At 56.2% G+C, this 17,451-nt stretch overlaps 1 protein-coding gene across 1 annotated transcript; it reads left to right on the top strand.

Annotated features, from left to right (window-relative positions):
• The first annotated feature begins 15,420 nt into the window (after positions 1-15,420).
• POU4F3 (POU class 4 homeobox 3) lies at positions 15,421-16,671 on the top strand. The gene is made up of 2 exons (XM_074604118.1): positions 15,421-15,540; positions 15,823-16,671. Exons 1-2 carry the CDS (start codon positions 15,421-15,423, stop codon positions 16,669-16,671), a joined length of 969 nt encoding a protein of 322 aa, XP_074460219.1.
• Positions 16,672-17,451: the final 780 nt, after the last annotated feature.

Raw genomic sequence — 17,451 nt, 5'->3', positions numbered from 1 at the left:
TACACACACACACATCCCCCTGCACAGTCGGTGTGCTGGGGTACACACAAACACACCCCGCACAGTCGGTGTGCTGGGGTACACGCACACATCCCCTGCACAGTCGGTGTGCTGGGGTACACGCACACACCCCCTGCACAGTCGGTGTGCTGGGGTACACACACACACACACGGCACAGTTGGTGTGCTGGGGTACACGCACACACATCCCCCGCACAGTCGGTGTGCTGGGGTACACACACACCCCCCCACGCAGTCGGTGTGCTGGGGTACACACACACACACACACATCCCCCGAACAGTCAGTGTGCTGGGGTACACTAAACCGGGTGTTTCACAAGGGGGGGGATTTCTCCGTTTTCCTCCCTGCCCGGCGCTGGTGTTGTGGGGAACGGGGGCAGGCGAGGGGGGAACTCCCCGGTCTGTGCGGTGCCCTCCGCCCCCTCCCTCCACAGCCCTGCCGTGCAAACGTTTTACAGCAGGAGCCAGCCTTGCTGTGCCGTTGCAGAGGCTCCTCATGATAAACCTGTGGCTTTTGGACATTTCCTCAGGCAGTGATCGAACTTCTTTAGAATCTTTCCAGCGTCCAATTCCCTGTGTGTAAATGCTCAGCAGCCACCAGCTAGTCCTCCCTGCCTTCTGCAAACGCGGTAAAGTCCTCTAAAGAGATGGAGCCCTGGCGCTGAGTAGGAAATGTTTCACATTCAGTTCAAAATACTTGTTTCTCCCTACACGATCAAAATTAATTTTAGCGGCAGAAGGGAAAAAAAGAAGGCAGGGAACTAGCGTTTTTCTCTCTGTGTGTGGCTTTGGATTATTTTTGTTTCCCCAGCTTTTTCAAATATCATCTATATGTTCCCTTACTGAGACAGTACTTCTAGCAGGGTGTGGCTGCTCTTCCCGCAGCGGCGGATCGGAATCTCGCTGGAAGCCTTTAGAAGGAAGCAAGATGCGGTGAGTAACTATTGTAACTGAGGGAATGCATGGAGGTAAATTGTTGCTGTACTTGTTAGGCCAAGAATCTCTTTAGTAGCTACAGTCATAGCGGCATGAAGTGCAGTAACTGCACATGGCGAGGTTTCCCAAAGATGAGATACGATTTAACTCGTCTCTGGAACCACGGGATGCAGCAGCGCAGGCTGTGTAAGGTTTAGCTGGGTCCTCGCTGACGGGATCGCTGACACCGGCGCCTGCCTGAGAGCGGAAAAGTCTGGCTGACGTCTCCCCCGTGTGTTCGTGTGCACCTCCACAGCTTTTATCCGTGAGGGATCTACCGCTGTGGTGATCAAAATGTAAATGGATTAACTAGAGCTTTTTCTCTCTCCCCAGGATGGTTCCACAGACAAGTTCCAGTCGCTGCTGGTGTGGGTTCGGGCAGGTTGATCTGTGCGAGATGTGGGCCTTGGAGCCGACGTGAGAACCGCTGGAAGGCCGGCAGGAACGGGGGGTACGGGGTTGTGTGTAATTACCCGGTGCTGGCCAAGCGCCGAGGTGCAGCTGCTCCAGGGCGTGCTGTGCTGTGGGGATGGCGCAGGTAACGGGAACGGTGGCCGGTCTGGAAGGACAAAACAAGCCCATAAAGGGCGCTTGAACTGCCACGGGGAGGGCCTTCTGCTCCCTTTTAGGAGCTAAGTACAAGAACTGGTGAAGTGTAGGCTGGAGAAACTAATTCGGTGTTTTAAAGGCTGGCTGCCTTTAGAGGGCAGAAGGATGCAGGGATCCTTCCTGAGCCGGGATCTCCGCATCCCTGCTCCTTGGGGCATCGGCCTTGCGCCAGCATCTCCCGGGTTTTCTCGCCATTTGGAGACAGGTTTAATTAAAAGGTAAAAGCATCAGAAGCAAACAGTTATCTAAACTCTTTTATTTATTTGAAATCTGCATCTTTAGGCATCTGAATGTTTTCTGAGCTGTCTTAGCTCAGTGGCGATTTCCACGTCGCTCGGTTCAAAGGCAGAGTGTGGGCTGAGGTGACCAGAATGTCGCCCTCTGTCCCTCAAAGCGCTGCCGGAGGAGGGTGTGCGGGTGTGCGCCATGCGCCGCTCGGCTCCTCACGCCTGCTTTATTTGAGGTGAGGATGGTTTTGCTCCGCAACAGGATATGCAGCCCAGGAATTATTTTTAATAAACCTGTGGGCATCTTAAGTGGACATTGAGTGACTGGAGCTCAGGGCTTTGCACTTCTGTCACTGACGAGCGGAAGGACGCTGATGTGTTTCCCAGCTCACTGCTCCCGACCGGGCATTTTCCGGAGGGCTCGGAGCAGCCACCCCACAGATGGGGCACCCCCGGGCTGCCCCCTTGGCTGGTGTCTGCCCGCGGGAAAACACCGAGCTGCCTCTGGGGGGAATCAGTGGAAGCTTAATTGATGGGGAGAAGCAGCGGTAACTGCGTGGGTTGCACATACAAACCCGACGCGTGGGATTATTTTCTCTGCAATAATAATTTTTCATCACGAGGGGTTGTAACAGGGCACTGCAGAGATTAGTGTGGCATCGCCAGGGTGGGCAAGAGCAGGAGCGGGGCTCTCCTGGGGCGTGCAGGGCTCGGGAACAAGCCGGGGCTCGGTGCCGGCGTGGGGCTCGGTGCCAGCAGCCTCGGCAGGGAGGGCGACATCGCCAGCAAGCAAAGACCTGCAGAAAAGTTTATTGGAAACCGTGTAGAACAGGATTTATGTTCATCTCCAGATAAATATATTTTAAAGCAATATTTTCTGTGACCCTAGCAGAGTTCATCCTGGAAATCTAATGCATTTTACTGTGACTTGTCTGCTTGTTTTATTTTTAATTTGATCTTAAGTGTGCTTTCATGATGGTAAACTCTGTTATGATACAGACTTTTATATACTGCTCCTGTGCTTTTTTAATATTTTCTGCTTGCTGGCTTGTTTTAACCCTAGTATAAATTGAAAGTTTATAAACTTATTCAGCTCTGTTCTCACAGCTTTTGTATGACCTGAAAGTTGTATAAATAGTAAAAAGCTGATGCCATGTGTTTTAAACTTGTGATGCATGAATATTGCATGCGTGAGGCAGGATTGCTCTGTCACTCCGCAAGGAACGATCATTTCCACTCTGGCCACGTCTCAAAAGCGGCAGCCACTTACGGTGCTTGGTCCCTTGCGTGGGGACGGGGAGGTCTGTGTTCACCTCGGTTCGGTAATGCCTTTGCCATAAGAGATATTCCAGGTGTGTGACAGTTCCGCATATTCCATATTCCATGTTCCATATTCCAGGTGCAGTGAGTTCCATGCTGGTGCTTGGCCTGGGGGTGACGGTGACGCCAGGCCGTGCCACGCTGCGCCGTGTCACTCAGTGCTACGTGTGTGTGTCTCTGTGTGTCTGTGTGACACGGGCAGTGCCAAAGCAGAGCTTTACTGCTCCTGCTCCGTGTGCCACCTACCCCAGCCGTGGGGTTTTGCTATGAAATGCAGTGGCTGAAGGACAGAAATTCTTCCGGTGACCCACAAGGGTGCAGTGAGGGCAGGTTTTTCCACCCACGGCCCCCAAACCACCGTCACTTCCCGGGCGTTTGGCCCTGGTCCAGGCGGGCTGCAGCACCGGCATGGCTCCGGTGTCCCTCTGTCCCGCCAGGCCCCAGGGACCTGCCCGTCATCCTCGCGGGCAGCGCAGCACCCTCCCGTCCCGGAGCCCCTGCGCCGTCGTGGTCGGCAGCGCTGGCACTCAGCCAGGGACTGGGGGCACGGGGGGTCCTGGGGACGGTGTGTGGGTGCGGGGACAGGCCAGGGCCTGCCGTCGGAGCTGGGGCACAGTGGGATTTCCTTGTCCCTGTCCTGTTCCAGCCCAGCAGAGCGGGGGGCAGGATGACTCCCACCCCCGGGTGTCCCGCTCCACCTGCCTCTGCCCCCCTCTGCCCACAAAAGAGGAGGTTTTTGCTACTTTATGGCATCTGACAAATACACTTTTTTCGGAAACAGCTTTTAGGTTTGAACTTCAAAAAACATTTTATCCGGTCAATAGGCCCCAGCCCAAACGAAGGCTGTAACAGAGTTGGTGTCACCGCTCTCGGTGCATCCAGCTGCGGGGGAGGCAAGTGACAAAGGTCGGCGGGGAAAACCCCGGCAGAGGGCAGTGGCAATGACCATGACCCCCAGCAGTGATGGTGGTGACCCCATGCCACCCCAGGTGACCCAGGCCGCGTGCATTGGCCGAGGCCACGGATCCTCCGGGAGAGGTGGATCCATTGGCACCGGAGCGGCTCTTGTGGCCGGGCAGCTCGCTGTGACTGTGAGTGCTTGGAGGGACAGACGCGTGTCCCAGACCCAGGGGAAAAGCCCTGCCAGCGGCAGGGGAGGATCATCCCAGCCCCAGTGTCACCCCCAGCTTGGGGGTTTGGCTGCTGGGGTGTCGTTCGCCTTATTTTTTAGGAGTTGAACCCCTTTGGCACTTCATCTTGCTGTGCCTTGATGGTGTCAGTGCGGCACCGCTGAGAGCCTGCACTGAGTGACATTTCTGAGTTAATTATAGCCTGGTCTGCGCATCTCACACCAATAACCTTAAAGCACTTCTGCTCTGTGATTTATTCAAATGCTAATAAATTATACATTTCTGGCACTTTAGTAGTTCATGTGAAAATTATTTGGAGTCAACTCAACGTAACGTACCTCTGTGTGCTCTCTGGTGGCTAAAGATATGTCAGACAACGATTTCATCCACTCCTCCTTTTCCCTTTTTAATATGTCTTTGGGTTATCTGTGGGTCAATGAAGAGTGAGGAAGACTTCCTGAACAAGCCCACTTCCAACTGCTGATGTCTCTGTTACGAAAGAGGGAGTTAAGTCTAAATCAGGGTAAAAGTATACGCGACTGTAAACGTATGTAGGCCTACAAGAAAGTATTTTCAGGCTGTGCTGAAGTACGCTCAAGTGGAAGCGTTAATATCAGCATGTGGAAATTGATGTGACAGGGAGAAAAGTAATGAGACTTGTTAATTTAACTACAAAATACTAATGTCTGAGGTTTGCCTGTGGTGGAAGGGATGAATTCTTACAGATTTATGCTGCCCCAACACTGTTTGATTGTTCTTTTGTGGAAAAGCCTAATAAAGGGCTACAAAACTTGATGCCATGAGGTTTAGGGCGCGGTGATTCCCCAAACCAGGGGAGGAAAGACTCTGCCCTCCCTCTGCCGGGCGATGCTCCTGCCGCAACCCCTCACGAAGGGCCGCAGTGTTTCCCAGCTCCTCTCGCAGCCGCAGAGCGGTGGGTGGGACAGAGCCCCCGCTGCCCTGGGGAAAGACCTGGTGCCAGGCGTCAGAAGCATCAGCCACAGAGCATCGCTCTGACCGGTGCCAAACGGTGTCATCTTCAATCCTCTTCCTGAGCAAGCCTAATTTCATCACAAATTCCTGTGTAGCTGTTGATGTGGCACTTTTCGGGACGCTGTCAGGAGCAGGGACCTGCAGCCCCCTCAGAGGGGTGACTGGGGCAGCAGGCGGGCGATGCTGCTGCGGTGCCTGCTCTCAGATGGGGCGCAAGCCCCAGGCCCTGCCTGCACCGCAACGCGGCTGTGTATTGCCCGAGGCTCGCTCCTCGCGCTGCTGCAGCTCCAGGACTCACTCTACACAGTCCCCCCCGTTGTCTGACTCTCGCTGGCTTTGGGAGCAGCCAACACCTTCCCATCAATATCTCCACTCCAGAGGCAACCCGTCCCTGGCAAAGCCATCCCTCAGCGTCTCAGTTTTGTGCAGGCAGCAGGAACCTCTCACAGCAGGCGGCACGGCTGGGTTGGGTTGATGGTTGGACTCGGTGATCTGAAAGGTCCCTTCCAATCCAGGCAATTCTATGATTCTATTAAATATTTCTTGGCCTACAGAGATTTCTAGCTGGGGTGTTTGTGTCTAAATGTAAAGCAGGTTAGGAACTTGAGATTTTCTTCTCCTCATCACAGCGGAGCGTCTTGCTGTGCCTGATAGGTGCAAAGCTGTGGAAAACGCAGGGAGGTGTCACACCAATGCCACGCCAAGCTGCTGTAACACGGTGTAACGCACGCAGCCAGCAGCATCTGCCGCAGCAAAGGGCCGGCACTGCTCCTCGGCCCTGCAGCTGCTTCGATGGGACACACTGGGACGCAGCAGCCGGTGTGACTGCTTCTGTTAAACCCCAAGAAATGTGGCTGTGGAAGGGATGAGTTTAACGTCCGGTGACAGGGCTTCTCCCCACCCCCTTTACATTTTAATTTCAAATTTTAATGAAGATTTCAGGGAGCATTAATGTAACGGGGATGTGAAGGCAGCACAAATCTGAATGATTTTACAGAGCACAGCAGCACCCACCGGCTCCACGGGGGGCTCCCGGCAGCGCTCGGCCCAGGGGGCTGCAGACCCCCCCGGAACCATCCCCGAACACCACCTCCCAGGGTGCCTCATCGAACTGGAGCAAACTCAAAATGACTCCCAGGGCAGATGCGATGGAAAATTGTTTGTTAGAGCACCTGGAGCGGGAAAATTCTGGGTTTGGTTGTTAAACGGTTATTCAGCTTGTTTGGGCACCCGAGGAGGGAAGGGCTTTGTCTGTTATGAGACAGCTCCAGGATTTAAGCAGCTTGAGCTTCTTCTTGGACTAGTTTTAAGATGCAGAGGCTCTAATGGAATTTTGAAATTTGGAAATGGAAAGGAGAGATTTTGTGCTATGGGCGAGTCTTAAAATCTCTTCGATTTGGAAAATTTTTTTGGAATTTTTTTTTTTTTTCCATTTTGAAAGAGGAAAAACACATACATTTGCTCTTACTGGTTTATAGACGATGACCAAAACGTGGTCAATATGAGACAAACCGCTGTGTTGGGGGCAATGTGTGAGGATGTTGAACTGCTTTCTCTGGCACCGTTTACCTGAGTTCTCTTAGTGCTGAGTTTTGCCGGGCAGCGCGCGGGGCCGTGGCTGTCTCTGCTCCACACACGCTGCGGCTCCTCTCGCTGGACGTGGAGGCGACCGCCCCGTGCTGGAGTACATGGAGGATGGTTAAGAGTCTCTGCTTAAATGCGCGCTGAGCGGCACTCGCTCTGCTCCTGTTCAAGAACTCAACAATTTCACAGCAGCTGAAAAAATAGCTTTGGGGCACTGAATCTTGGCAAAGCAAGAGGATTCTAAGTCCTTTTTTGGCTATGTATGCCCCTTTGAAGGAAATAGATTTTTAATTTTGTTCAACATTTTTATGTCTTGTTTGAAAGCAACTTGTTCTCTAATTATGTCCTGATTTTTTTAAAATATTGTTTCTCTAAACAAAGCCATTAATTTTTAAGTCTGTTCTGTTAGGTAAATGTCTAAACAGCAACATTTTTGCAGGTTCAATTCATTACGTTCACCCAGATAAAGGCCCAGCGTGAAAAGTCAGCCCTAAACCTGCCCACAGTTCCCGCGTGCCGGGTGTCCCAGGACCCAGCACTGAGCCCACCGACCCCCAGCCAGGCGCGAGGGACCAGAAGGGCCAAATGCAGGTTTTGTTCAAATATTCGGTCTCTGTTTCAGGCTTGAGCAGCTGACTCCTGGTTCTTCCTTTTTCCTGTGGCTGGATTTTTGGTTTCCTTTCCTCGTTCCCTTAATTTTCCCTATGAAGGGCTGACCCCGAGCCAGCCCGGGGCTCCCTGTAGCTTCTCACCAGCGTTTGCTCCTGCCGGCGGCTGATGCTAAGCTGGGGAGTCTCTGGGTTCCTCTTTGTGACAAGGGATGGCGTTAAAACGCAGCAGCGACCCTGGATTCCCAACGGAGAAACGTGCGAACCGAGGGCAAGACTGTGGGGACAGCGGGTAAAACACATCAATGTTGTTCTTTCTCCATCCTCCCCAAGATTGCCCTGACAAAGATACAGCTGTTTGACTTGTTGATTAGCAAAAACATTAGCAGGCCTACTGTTTCAGGACATGAATAATTAATGTTTGTTCCTCATTAATTTCTTGTGGAACAGAGTCCTGTTAGACTGCATTTAGATGTATTTCTAGAATTAGGAGCAAATATAACAAGAAAGAGATGCCTGACAGATAAGTGCTCTGTTCCCCACCCCCCCGAAAATATTGTCATGTTGCTCCTATTAGCTCTATCAGGAGCAGATCGGGTTTATTTTTAACAAGCAGCGATGTGTCCTTTGTTACAATTTTAATTTCAGGGAATGATACAAGAAACAAGTTCTATAATTCATGCACATTACAAACGAGTACAAGGCAGACCTCCTGGTTAGCGTGAACTGTCTGGCATCTTGCATTCCTGGGACCTCAAATCAAAACCTTGTTTACTGAAAAATTCAAAAATAAGATTGCATCAGCTTTCCGAACGCTACTGCTGGAAGACAGGCCGTTTGTTCCGCCTCCATTAAACGAGCATTTCAACGCTGCAGCGGAGCTTTGGCACTTATTTTCTAATATGGCCAGGATGCTTTTCTAATACTAAAGGCTTTTTTAGTGTTGAGCGAGGATTACTACTGGCAAATACCTGCTCAGCCTTCTGGAGCGGCCGTGCCCAGTAACGTGCCCAAGACTTCGCTCCCCGAGACCGGCTCTGCATGCAGCCAGCAAGGCTTCCTTCTGGTTTTTAATTGCGGAAGACGAGAACGAGCACGTATAATTCAATCTGAACCGACGCGCAGACCCCAGGTCCTTCCCCTTGCCCCTCCTGGGAAGGTGGTCCAGTGGTCCAGCAGTGGGGCTAGCCGCCTGTTCATTGGGAGCCTGGGCTGGTGGGCCGGCACAAGGGACCTCCAGCCGAGCGGCCCCACGGGTGTCCCCCACCCCCGGAGGGATCCCGTCCTGTCCTTGCTGAGACGAAAAGCTGCAAGGGAAGGAGTGCCTGGAGGGAAACCGCTGCTGCTTCCAGCGCCATGAGCGACAGGACCCGCGTGTGGCCATTCTGCTTCCCACCATCCTTCCCACACCCTCCCTGGCTACTCGACCCCAAGTTCCCAGCGCTCGGCCATGCCAGCGGGCACAAGGCAGGGACAGCACAAGGCAAATCATGGAAGAGAATAATACCTGAGAGAAGCATGTGTTGCAAAATCTGCTCGTTGAGTCGGATGAGTGGCATGTGCTGTTGTGAACGGCTTGGCACCAAGATCCACAACCAGAACGGAAACTGAGCGGTCACCAGCAGGGACTTGTGGGGAGGTCCAGCACGTCCAGGGGACACTGGGCAGAGCCAGGGCACAGAGCAACAACCCCCGGCCGGCCGGGAAAGCCCGTGCTTGGAGCAGCGTGTGCAGAGCCACTTGGGTGATAGTGGCGGAGCTGCACGACTCAGGAATGCCCGCGACCCGCGTGGGGCGGTGACATCGGTGAGACAAGTACCTACTGGAACCTTGTGTTGCTCTTGCCTCAATGAAATGCCGTGCCTTTATTGCTCTCTCAAGTCCCTGTAAGGAGGAGTAATCGGCAGACACAGAATGGTTGAGAGATGGTGTCTGCCCCCGTGCAACTATGTACAGTGCAGTTTTCTGACCTTAATTTGTTGCCATTATTCTCTTCCAGGCTGTGGCAATTTTGGGGGTAAGCAGCCTGCCAGTGAAAGCTATGTGTCCTACTGGGTTTGTGTCACTTCACTGAAGGGCCTTGTCCCTGGCTGGGTGCCCGGAGTCTGCTGTGGCGACCTCCGAACCTGCTCTGCCAGGGGCAGAGACCCCGCTGTGCCCTGCCCTGTGCGCACCGCGTGCTCCAGCGCTGGGGGGAGCACAGGCACCCACCCTCCCTCGCCACCCCGCTCCTCATGGTCAGCGCAGCTCCCCAGAGCCGCAGCCCCGCGTCTGCGTCTGCTTCTCTGAAAGCGAAACCCCGGCACCGTCGGGGACCTGTGTTTGCCTGGGCTGTGCCGGGTTGCTCAGACCAACCCCTGGGCTGTGTCCGACACTCGCCGTGGATTTTTGGCTGTAGATACTGTCGGCGGCAGCTCAGTGATTGGAGCCGCAGGGCTTTACCCGGGATGTGCTGCTGCATCCCGGCTGGCTCGAGCTTTGGTTTTGCAGCTCCTCTTTGTGACTTTGAGAGATGCACCTTGGGCTGAGCCCTGCCCAGGCTGGTGGGGACACCCCTCCTTCGCCTCCCTGCTCTTCCCCTCTCCCAGCTCCTCCCTGCCCGCTGGGCTGTGGTGGCCCTCGGGAAGCTGCTGAGGCCCCAGCGCCTGGCCCTTTGCAGGGGGGGTGGCTCAGGAGGGGTGGGTAATGTGCTTTTGCCTGAAACTGCCTGCAGGATCTCCCTGCTGCAGGACGCTGCTGAGGATGTCACCGAGCGGTACCTTTGTGGCGGTGCCACTCACAGCTTTTCTCTCAGAAATAGTTTCCATCCCACCCCCACCCGTGTTACAAACTTCCCCAAATGATGATGGTCCTCCCCTGGCCCCTCGCTTTAAACCTGCAAGTTCTCCTTCAAAATGCCCTCACAGCACCTTTCCTTCTCCTCTGGCCAGGCCCCCGCAGCCCGTCTCTGCCCGCGGGGGCTGCAGCGCGGCCGGGCGCAGTCCTGCCCCTCTGCCCAGCCCCATCCAGGCCTGCGGGGAGCGGGCTGCTCCGAACCCGAGAGCTCGGCGTGACACTCTATAGCCCCGAGACTCCCTCGCTGCCACAGCCCTCTCCTTTGAACGCGCGACACGCGCGGCCTCACCACCCGGCCGGGCAGCTCCTGTAACTTAGCAACTTTCTTTTTGCTTTGTTAAGTTGGGCTCTTCAATCTCCTTAATGAATAAGAGAATCAAGCCAGGTAATTGATGCTTGGCCGTTTAGCTGATGAATAATTGACTGTCTGGGTAATCCTAGATATTTCCTCGATCAGATTGTGCAGTGGAACAGCCGTATCATACTGGGCGCAGCGTGGCTCCTGCTTTTAGGGCACTAAACAAACCCAGGCTCTACAGGGACCCCCCAAAGTCACCGCTCATCCCTCTCCCTCCCCACGGGTCAGGCGTTTGTGGTAACAGGCCGCACCTCAGCAACACAACTTATTTTATTGGGTGAATATCTTGAATCAGGTCTGCAAACCGTGACTTTTTTTCAGATAGAGAGTGAAGCCAAACACCAGGGCGTGAGGCAGCAGCCCCCCGGCGCGTGGGGTGGGCCGGGGAGGGCAGCAGAGGCCCCAGGGCAGGAGCCAGAGCGGGTGCACATGGCTGCACTCCCCGCCAGGGAAAGGACGCTATCTTTGTGGTAGTCACACAAACAGTAGCTTACTCGCAGATATTGAACGGCAAAGTATCGCAGGAATCTACCCCAGAAGGGCCGGATTTGTGGGAAATTACGTGGTTGTTTTAAATAGCATCTGAAGAAAATTTAATGTGGTGATTTATGTTGGCTCTGTGACTGTGATGGGTAGTGTTGCTGACAGCCCCTTGCAGAGAGGATATTAGCATGAATTGTGTGTTAAATAACAGACATTTATATTTCAAACTTCCCATCAGTTCTGTGTGAGCATTTACTATATAATTTTTAAACTACATTGAATGAATGCAATGAAACCAAGAGCCTATCAACAACACTCTGACTGTGATGGGCTTTGAATTAAATTCTAAATAAGAACAGAATATTTTTATACATTAGGAAAATGGATAACAATCTTTGAATTATGACAAAGAATAAAATAGCACATGCTTTTAATCTGACTTTTACCTTCAGATTTTCAATGAGTCACTAGTGATGTTCCATCAGGGTATGGGTTTGGTGGTTTTTTTCTTCCAGAAATACTATTAATTATTTACTAGTATGTGAATGATCTCTGAAATCTATTGCAGTGACACCTTTGAGTCCTCAGATAGTTTCTGATGGCAAACCATCTGGGCTCTTTTAACTTGTTATTGTTTATCCTTTGGACTCCTCTCCTCTGTTTGTAAGGTGTAACGTCAGTAGACAGGGCCAGGAACATCAATATTTTACAGCTTTAATTAAAGGCAGCTCAGCAGCTAGATTACCCAGCCCAGTTTCTTTCAAAGTGGCTGCCTTCAGGGGGGAAGGAAAAGACTGTGCTTCAAGCAGGCAGTGAGGAAAGGTGTTCCTGGGGAGGGCTGGGATGGGAGAGGGGTCTGGGCTGGGATGGGAGACAGGTCTGGGCTGGGACAGGAGCCCCGACCCGAGCTCTGTGTCTGAACGGCTAATCCCTAGCTGCAGCATCCTCCGAACGGGGCCTGTGGCTTCCCACGGGAGCAGGGAAAGGAGCATCTGCGGGCTCCGGCATCTCCTCCTCGCTCCGGGGGGAATGAAGCAGCAGCAGAGAGATGGGGAAAAGCGCCAGCCCAACGCGAATGCTCTGGGAGTCGGTGCTGGGGAGACATGTCCTAGGGAACAGGCACTACTCAGGCTTTACACCCAGCTTTCTGTTTGCATCCTCTTATTTATTTACATTAACCAGCCAGCGCTAAATAAAGGGAAGGTTAAAACCAAAACAAAACAAAGGCCTGAAATTTATCCCTCTATTAATTACCTCCAACACAGCAGAACTGCCTATAAATATGGTGCCACTTTAGATAAAACTTTCATGCAGCTATTTAGGCCCTCTGAAATATAAATGATTTCCTTTAAATTTTTTATCATAAATCAGGGCATGGAGCTTTGCGACAACGCGACGGTTCCCCCCAATGGGAGGAAGCTGCTTCTCCCACTCGCTCCTCCCGCAGCTCGCTCCCCGCGCCCCCTTCCCCGCCTGCACCCCTCGGACGGGGGGCAACGGGGCGGCCGCGGCACTGCGCGACCCCGCGCATCCCCCTGCGTACCCCACACATTCATCTTGTGCATCCTGCGCCCCCCGCGCATCACCCGGCGTGACCCGCGCATCCACAATCCACCCTGCTCGTCCTGCGCCCCCCACCGCCACCCTGTGCCCCCTGCGCCCCCTGCACACTGCCCTGATTGCCCCCGCACGTCCAACCTGCGCATCTTGCGCCCCCCGCGCACCCACCCCGCGCACCCTGCGCCCCCCGCGCACCGCCCTGCGCGCCTCCGCGGCGGACGCTGTCCAGGGTGCTGGAGCCCGCAGCCCCTGGCCCCGCTCCGCCCCGCCCCGCCCCGCCCGGAGCCCCGCCGCCCGGCAGCCCCTCGCCGGTCGGTGCGGGTCGGCAACGGCGGGGGAACGCTCCGGAACAGCCGTTACCTGCTGAGTGGGGCGCGGGCAGCGGCTCCCCCGCCGGGGTGAGCCCCCAGCTCCCTGCACAGGCTGCTGCTCCCGCAATCCAGCACCTCCCTCTGCAGCCTCGGCCCCTCAGCTCCGGCGGCGTTCCTGCACCTTTCGGGCAGAGAACGGCTCAATAAATACGCGCATCAGAGTGTGAAACGTTCTTTTGGAGTGAATTATAAAACAGGCGACTTCTTGTCATTTAGGCTACATTTTCACCTGCTGCGACATACGGAGGGAAAATGTTTAAAACGGTTTTAAACTCAAACAAGGCAGATTAAGGTTAAATATGAGGAAGAAGTTCTTTGCTGTGAGGGTGGTGAGCCCCTGGCCCAGGTTGCCCAGAGAAGCTGTGGCTGCCCCATCCCTGGAGGCGTTCAAGGCCAGGTTGGATGGGGCTTGGAGCAACCTGGTGTGGTGGGAGGTGTCCCTGCCCAGGGCAGGGGGTGGCACTGGATGGCCTTTAAAGGTCCCTTCCAACCCAAACCATTCTATGGTTCCATGATTCTCTCTCACAAGCATCTTTGGGGTGTGCGTGTTCCATAAATGAAAGGCATTTTACCACAGAAGTAGTACCTCTTATTTTCTCTGAGCCCCACATTTGTCAATACATTTGTCACGAAACCAAGTCAGCAGCTCCTTTGCCTCTTGGTCAGTATTTGTTAAGACTCACAAAACTCTTGGAAACTTTAAATCTAGGAATAGATTTTATTTTTGTTTAAGAGCTTCAAATTTCACACTTTCAAAATGCTTACATCCCTGGACCATCGAAGTCTAGTAGTGTCTAAAGATGTGTGAAGATACAGAGAGCAAAAATAAAACGACCGCTCAGTAGCAGAATTATGCCAATTTCAGGACTATTTTTCTTGGGGGGGGGGGAAGGGGTGTCTGTTTTCTCGTACTGAGTCAAGGATCAGATGTTTCCAGACCATAATACGTATGTGAGCATGGCACAGCTCACTTAACATCTCTCAGTTTACTTTACTCCCCTACACTGGAGAATGTATTTTACAGGATTTATGGAGGTTGGCAGCCAAGGGGTGTGTGCCGAGGGAAGGGCAGCACTGAGTCACCCTGAGCCGCCCCCATGCCTGAAGCTGAGCCCTGGGCAGGATCTTGGAGCCTCTCTGGAACTTGAAGCTGCACCAAAGACATTTAAGAAGCCCCATACTCTACCCAGACAGATAGATTTCTCACAGTTCCCTATGAAAACAAATTCCTCGGTGGAAATATTTCCTTGCACTTTGAGTCACAGCGGCAGCCCTGCCCACAGGCCCCTGTCACCCTGTCGCACTGACGGACACTGCCAGCAGTTGAATTTTCCTCTCCCCAGCCTGCGACCCCATGCAGGTCCCACAGGCCTTGGCCTGACCCCACTGCTCTGGTTTCAGTGGGGATTCGCCTCAGTAAAGACGTGCAGGATTGATCCCCGAGTGACAATTGATGTGAGCATCTGAGGGGACTGGGTGCCAGAGGAGGGGTTTACATCCAAGCTCACGGCAGCAGGGTGTAGACGCAGTGGCACCCCGGGAGCAGCGGGAGCAGTGCCTGCATTCCCAGCCAGCGGTGGCACAGGGTTACTGTATGAAGGCAACGCTGTGGGGTTTCTGCTACCCATGTGGGAACCACAAAAGACATTTTTCCCTTTGATGCACTGTGGCTTGCCCAGTTTATCCCTCCGGCGTGTGAAGGAGTGGCACCATCCCGGGCGTGGGGCAAAGGAGCCTTTCGGCACAGGCTGCAGGGGACACTTTTGGTGACCGGCGAGTGGCCAGTGCCAGCAGCAACTGGGTGCAGGGGACACCAGACGCCCCGGCAGCTGATTCCTGGACAAGGATGGTCCCTCTGGTCCAAACATCAGCCCGTGGGCTTTGCCCACGGAGAAATGCCCCCTCCTCCCATCCCCGTCCCTCGGGATCTGCCGCCCTGTCTCCTCCCAGCCCAGGGACAGGCAGGACCCGGGCGGGGGGCGCAGCCGGGGCTGCCCCGGGACCTGGCGAGGGGATACCGGGCCCGGCTGGGGGCTGCGAGTCGCTCCCGGCCCCGACGGCGCGTCCCGCCGCCCCGAGCGCGGTGCTGGCGGGCTGCTGGGGTCCGGGGAGGTCCGGGGGGTCCCGCTGCCCGCGTGCTGCCCGCGCTGCCCGCGGCGCATCACGCCTGCGCGGGGCCCGCTCCTGGCAGGCAGCGTGTAAGATGAGTGAAGAAGCGGGTGGGGGGGGGCGGGCGGGCGCGCAGGGGCAGCTCTGCCATCGAAAATCGCTCACTCGGGCAGTGGCGAGGCAGAGAGACAACCCCGAGCCCATGTCAGGGGCTGCCTACCTGCGCGGTGCGCAGAGATGATGGCCATGAACGCCAAGCAGCCCTTCGCCATGCACGCCGCCCTCCAGGAGCCCAAGTTCTCCAGCCTGCACTCCAGCGCGGAGGCGATGCGCAGAGTTTGCCTCCCGGCCCCGCAGGTATGTAGATGAAGCATAATCACCGCTTTAAGGCACATTTTCTGACAGGCAACGGCTTAATGTTTTTTTCATGTCGCCAGAACAATCGCGCGTCTCGGCACCTCTCTCCCCCCCTCTCCCGCTCCCGTCTCTGCTCCGCACGTCTGCGCGGGCAGGGCTGCTGCCTTCATATTAATTTTTATGACCTGAGCTCTGAGGAGGAATCGCGGTGCCGGGGCAGGTTTTTCATCCGGCGATGACAGTATTCCCCACTGACTCCACCATGCGCGTTCTTGCTCGCAGCTGCAGGGCAATATATTCGGGAGCTTCGATGAGAGCCTGCTGGCCCGCGCCGAGGCTCTGGCGGCCGTCGACATCGTCCCCCACGCCAAGGGCCACCACCACCACCCCCCCTTCAAGCCGGACGCCGCCTTCCACGCCATGAGCGGCGTCCCCTGCGCCGCCGCCGCCCTCCCGCACCCCGCCGCCCTCGCCGCCCACCCGCACCCGCTCCCGCACCCGGCGCTGGACGGCGGCGACCTGCTGGACCACCTCTCGCCCTCGCTGGCCGTCGGCGGGCTGCCCGAGCCCCCCGCCCTGCCCGCCCCGCTGCCGCCGCTGCCGGTGCCCGTGGGTCCGCCGGGGGGGCCGCCGCCGCCCGCCGCGCCCGAGGCGGAGTCGGACCCGCGGGAGCTGGAGGCCTTCGCCGAGCGCTTCAAGCAGCGGCGGGTGCGGCTGGGGGTGACCCAGGCCGACGTGGGGGCGGCGCTGGCGGCGCTGAAGCTGCCGGGGGTGGGCTCGCTCAGCCAGAGCACGATCTGCCGCTTCGAGTCGCTGACGCTGTCGCACAACAACATGACGGCGCTGCGGCCGGTGCTGCAGGCCTGGCTGGAGGGCGCCGAGGCCGCCCACCGCGACCGCCCCGCCGGCCCCGACCTGCTGCCGGGCGCCGAGCGCAAGCGCAAGCGGACCTCCATCGCCGCCCCCGAGAAGCGCTCGCTGGAGGCCTACTTCGCGCTGCAGCCCCGGCCCTCCTCCGAGAAGATCGCCGCCATCGCCGAGAAGCTGGACCTCAAGAAGAACGTGGTGCGCGTCTGGTTCTGCAACCAGCGCCAGAAGCAGAAGCGCATGAAGTACTCGGCGGTGCACTGACGGCGCGGCCCCGACGGGACCCCTCGCCGTGCCACGGGACGGGGCGGCCCCCCGCCCCGCCGGGGCACCCCGGCCCCGCCGACCGCACCGGCACCGGAGCCGAGCGCGGCGGCGGAGCGGGGCCGCGGGGTCTCCGCCGTTCCGCGGACTCCGTCCCGCCGGGGGAAGAGCCGCCCCGGCGCCCGGCCGCGCTCCCTTCCGCCGGTCCGTCGGGCCCCGCCGCCCCGTCCGGGCGAGCGCCGCTCCCCGCCCCTCTCTGGAATAAAGCTTTATTTTTCAACCCGAAGGGACGTGTCTTTCCTCGGCAGCGCCGGCAGCACCGAAGGAGATATTTGCGAGCGCAGAACAAACGAAAAGCCCTCGGCGGGGCGTCCCCCCCGCGGAACGGGACGTGGCTTCGCCCCGCCGGGCCCCCGCGGTGCCATCGGCGCCCCGGCCCCGCTCCGCGCCCGCGGACAGGTCGCAGGGGGACCGGCAGCCGCCCCCCCGCCGGCCCCGGGGCGCCTCTCGCCCGTCGGGTGGGAACAAAAAATCCCCCCAACAAAACCGACGGCGGGTTCGTTTCCCATGCTGTTTAAAAGGGGGAGAAGGCTTTTATTTACGATTCCCAGAAGCGCCTTAACGATTAAAAATTAATGATCGAAGCGCGAGCCTCCTCTGAATATTTCACTTCAGCATTTCGATGAGTGACAAACCTCAAATCTTAGAACCGGGTGTCACCCTCCTCCCCCGTTAAGGAAGGACCGTACAAATTCAGCCTTTTAATCGCAGGGCGCCGGG

This window comes from Larus michahellis, chromosome 11 (assembly GCF_964199755.1).
Source record: "Larus michahellis chromosome 11, bLarMic1.1, whole genome shotgun sequence".
In the NCBI taxonomy this organism is placed as follows: domain Eukaryota; kingdom Metazoa; phylum Chordata; class Aves; order Charadriiformes; family Laridae; genus Larus; species Larus michahellis.
Note: the sequence above shows the minus strand (reverse complement) of the source record. Positions and strands in the feature narration are given on the sequence as shown.